The 4981-nt window shown below is 37.6% G+C and overlaps 1 protein-coding gene across 1 annotated transcript; it reads right to left on the reverse strand.

Annotated features, from left to right (window-relative positions):
• Positions 1–208: 208 nt before the first annotated feature.
• LOC110872973 (GRF1-interacting factor 2) lies at positions 209–4593 on the reverse strand. The gene is made up of 4 exons (XM_022121877.2): positions 4301–4593; positions 962–1038; positions 779–881; positions 209–714 (listed from the first exon to the last, which is right to left on the reverse strand). Exons 1-4 carry the CDS (start codon positions 4400–4402, stop codon positions 352–354), a joined length of 645 nt encoding a protein of 214 aa, XP_021977569.1. The 5' UTR covers positions 4403–4593; the 3' UTR covers positions 209–351.
• Positions 4594–4981: the final 388 nt, after the last annotated feature.

Consider the following 4981-nt stretch of genomic DNA (forward strand, 5'->3'; position numbering starts at 1 on the left):
CCGGCACATAGGTAAGGACTTGTTGACCTAACATGGTTTTTATTTTCCCAGTTAATATTCTCGTATAAATGCAATAAATCAAATCTTCAGTCCGTTTTACGGGCGAGAAATTTAACATATTATAGATCATTTATTCACACCTTCCTGGAAAATCACAAGTGTTGAACCTACACTTGGAAAACTAAAGGGGGGCTCACCAGTCATTAGGTTGATAATAATACCTGTTTTAAAACGACACTTCTTTTGATTGATGGAAAAGATACATGGACAAAAACATGCCATTTGTTTGTTTTCCAACCGTTTACGCTACTCGACCAAACTCAAAAGATACAACAGAAACGCATACGAAGCTCAAGAACGTGATTTGCCTCCTTGTCCATCACCGCCAGAGGCCGCCTCGGACCCATCCTGCTTCATTCCAATCGGATTTCCCGCCAGCGCAGACTGCATTGCTTGATGCATGCCCATCATCCCGTTCTGTCCACCACCACCACCACCCGCCCTCAGACCCATCTGTGCCTGAAGCTGTTGCTGTTGTTGCTGCTGAAATTGGAGTAGTTGCTGCTGCTGGTCTTGGGTTCTCAGGGCGTTAAGCTGGAAGGGTAGTTTTGGAACACCGCCACCTTGTTGTTGAGCCTGCTGCTGAGCCGCCTGATGTTGCTGCTGCTGCTGCATATAACTGTTTGCCTGCTGAGGAATTGAATTTGGTGGCATCTGCATCGTCCACAAGAAAGTAAGCCGAAACAGCCGGATTTGAAATTACGGTTATAGAACTTACCTGAGGAGTTGATGTTTGTGGTGCTGGTGGTCCTGGTGCTGGCGGTTGGGCATCGGCGATTGCAGCCAAGTACATTAGGTTCTTTTGGAGAACCGCTTGGTACCTTAGTAATTTCAAAGTTAAAAAATGTATTGCGTTTATTGTTAAATTTTGAATGTCTGAGAATAAAACACTAGAACTTACTGAGCACACTCCTGGAATTTCCCGAGATTTTGGTTTTCCAATATGGCCATAATCAAATTTTTGTTGTCATCAAGACACTGCAATAAAGACGGACATTATTAGATTATATGTTTTACCATTGCCACAAAATAAACATAAAATAATATTTAACTCCCACCACTTTTAGAGCTTTTTTTTTTTTGATAGCCGCGTATGTTATTTTCATACTAAACTACAAATCTAGCCTATAACAATGTTACCTATGCTAAACATGGAAAATCTACTTTACCCAAAAAAACATGGAAAATCTATAATTACCTATGTTGAGCACTATGTAGTTAATATCCTGATATATATCAACCGATATATCAGTGATATATTGGTTATCGGTCCCCTCCCGATATAGCGGTACAAAATATTGGTTAGAATATCGGTACCGATAATATCAACGATATTGTCCGATATTTGATCGATAAATCACCGATTTTCCCGATAGCAGTACCATTCTTCTTATTTCTACCGTTCATTTTTCTTCTTATTGCTGCTATTAGTGTTTTAAGTCTTAATTGTTAGTTGTTACTGTTAAATGTTAGTCTTTTAAGTCTTAGTAAGTTCTTACTTGTTACAATTGTTAGTGTTAAATTGCTATATATATAAATTTAGCATGATATTAGAATTATCGATATCCCACTGCGATAACGGATATCTCAAATATTGGTCCTTGACCGATATCCGATATTTTACCGCATTAACTACTTAGGTTGAGCATGCAACTTTTAGCACATGTTGCTAGTCTCAAAGCTTTATACCAAAAGAAAAGAAACTAAGAGATAAGCTAGAAAAGCTAAAATGACTACTATAGTATATGTTACGGTTTTAAGTAACATAGTTCTGTTCTTCACCAAATATCCAGTCAAACATAACACAATCTGCAACTGCATAGCAGAAAGCCCTCGAAAAGAACTGCTGTCACCTGCCCTGAACACGTAATTGTAAGCCTGTAACACTGTCCCACTTCACAAGATGAGCATACATTCTTACTTTTTACTCACTTGATCCCAAGATAAACCATTTACGCAGGGCCGGCCCTGGGAATTCATGTACCTTGTTCGAGCTCGAAAAAATTGCCCTTATGCCTTAACGAAATTAAGTATTTAACTCACTAAAGCTCTAAACCTAATGCCAAAGCGGTTAATAACTAATCTAAACCATAAGAATAGTTTTGTAAGGGGGCCTATGTTGGTGTTTGTATTGATGTATCCGGTTATAAAAATATTTTACATATACATATCGGGTTTTTTTCATAAAAAACATGCCCCTCGAAATATCGGGCCCTGGCCGGTGGTCCTCCCCGCCGACCCCCAGGGCCGGCCATGCATTTACGCAACTTTGATCTCATCCTACAGCTTACGTGCGTGTTTGAGAGGTAGTCAAAATATCTAAAGTGCTCCAGGCAGGGACGGAGGCCCCCACTCATATTAGGCCCATCAGTGAAATAGATCGGTCCCCTTCATCATTCGTAAAACACCCCCTCAAAGTCCATAGCAGCCACTGTCAATTGCATAATTGCAGCCGCTGAATTGTTGACCGAAGTTCTTTCTTTCTACTATCTTTGATTAAAAAAATTTTTGGGTTTTGCTTAAAACAGCAAATTTTGAATAACCCAGATTTCAATTTCCCATTTAAAGTGTCGATTTTGCTCCTCTCAAGCTTTGGGAGGTCAGTGATTCGCACATATAAGTTTCAGAAAATACAGAGCGACAGTTAAGAGGTCGGCTTTTGGGCTTTTGGCATCAATTGGGTATAACCTCAAGAAAATAAGTTGATAATTACACGCAACATGTTAGAATCATGAATACTATTCAACAGTTGGATAGTGATTGATGTTCCTGTTTTAATTAATACTAGTATGAGGCCAAATTAAGTGGACCTGCGGAGTGGGAATAATAATCTTCCAGTTGTTTAGTTAACCACTCATCCAACTCTCTTCAAGGTGTAACGGATAAGATTTAAGGAAATCAAATCCAGTGATAAAAGAAAACTACTTTGCATTCGATGAGCTTTTAGTACGACTGTTACCTTTTAAAGAAAAAGTATTAACTCGAGTTGACCCCAATATTTTGTTCCTATATTTGATCTTAATTCATGTTGTTTCGTGACGTTATATCTGTTTCTATTTTACTATGTTACACTTCACCACTTCTTTGGTTATTGGTAGCTTCTATTTCTATATATGTAGTCATGTATGTGTATTTGTTTTGGAACCGGGAGTCTTTCTGGAGGCAACCTCTCTATTCCCAGGGATAGAGGCAAGCTTTACCTACATCCCACCCACCCCAAACCCTACCAATAGCGTCGCTATTTTTGGGATTTACTGTGTATGGTTTGTTGTTGTATTCGATTGTAATTTCATCCTGGTTTAATCCAATGGATACCTTTTTGGACCATTTGCATTCCAAATAATATTACACTCTAGTAATGTAAAAGGCAAGCTATCCTTTTTCGCCTTTTACTTTAAAACTTACTTTCATTAGCTCGTATGGATGGTACTGGTGTTAGAGTAAGAGGTAATACCAATAATAACATCACATCTTTATGCTTATTCACCCATTTAGGGATGCACTTTCATGTGATTGACACTAACCTCGTTAGAAGAAAGAGTATAAATTTTAACTACTTTGGTTATTTAGACCTTAGGTAATCTAGAATTAAAAATAAGAATCATAGCCACTTTTCTTTTTACCAAATACTAAAAATGTTACTTGAGTTGGTCCTATATGAGAGCCCGTTTAAACAAATTAGTAATTATTCGATAACAAATAGGCGTATATGTACTAGAACAAATTAGGATATTCCTTGGTCAACATTTACCCTTTTTAACCAACCAGTTAAAAATCCTGGATCCGCCACCCCGTCCCAAAATTCGTTCATTAAAGTTTAATGTAACCGATATGCAGTAAGTTTGGATCAAAACCTTACCAAAAGTGTTGCATTTTTGCTATAACCAAAAGGAAATCTTTTCACTTAAAGTTAAAACAAAACTATCATCTTTTGTCAAACCTCTAAATTAATATCCATCATAGATTCATAAGAGTCAAAACAAACTTCAATTAACTGAATCATAAATAATTGTACTAATACATTCTGTTATCAAGCATCATTCGGTTTCACAGAAAACTCATGGGAATAACTGCAATTATAAAACTAACAATCAACAATTGAAAATAATAGTATTACAAAAACGCGTAACCTAAAGATAAATTAAAACTAAAGAGCATAAATCGGTGAATATAATAATAATAATCAGATAAAAACCTGAAATCTAAAGGATTAAGAGTTGTAAGGAGAAATAAATAAAACCTTTTGAATCTGCTCGGTGGTGATTGCATTGGGGGAAAATGAAGCCGTGGGAGGTTGAGATAGCGGTTGCGATTGTGGTGGTTGTTGCTGCTGCTGCTGCATCTTGACGACGATTGTATAGATTTGAAGAAGTGTTCTCTGACAGTAGTCTGAACCCTAAACCCTACGATGGGTTCGAGAGGAGAGAGAGAGAGGGGTTGAAAGAGGTGAGATTTACTGTTTGCGTAATGGAGATTCGGTTTGTTCAAATTGTTTGCTACGTCACAACCCGACAAACCGACAATGCTAATTAAACACAGGTGAACCCTTTCGAATTTGTGTTTTATTCCATAGGCTATAGTTGGGTTAAAGCGCTAGGGACTTTATCGCGTTATGTATGCGACGAATAAGCAGGGGGCTTTGCGGCTAATTTACACGGTATAGAATAATGCCTATTATAAAACCCCTTTTAACTATATTAAAAAAGATAAATAAAAAAATCTGATTGATTGATGAAGGTGGGGCCCCTTGATTTCTTCCTCTCGCGCCCGTTATTCCTTTGGTGGACACCAAGGATAGCGCCCCCTTTAACGAGGCGGGGTGGTGTAGGGTGTCATAGAGATTAAATATATTACGTATTGGTATTTAATCTATAGCCATCATAATCATTTACATTATAGAGATCAAAATATATTAGAACCT

Source organism: Helianthus annuus, chromosome 8, assembly GCF_002127325.2.
Source record: "Helianthus annuus cultivar XRQ/B chromosome 8, HanXRQr2.0-SUNRISE, whole genome shotgun sequence".
In the NCBI taxonomy this organism is placed as follows: domain Eukaryota; kingdom Viridiplantae; phylum Streptophyta; class Magnoliopsida; order Asterales; family Asteraceae; genus Helianthus; species Helianthus annuus.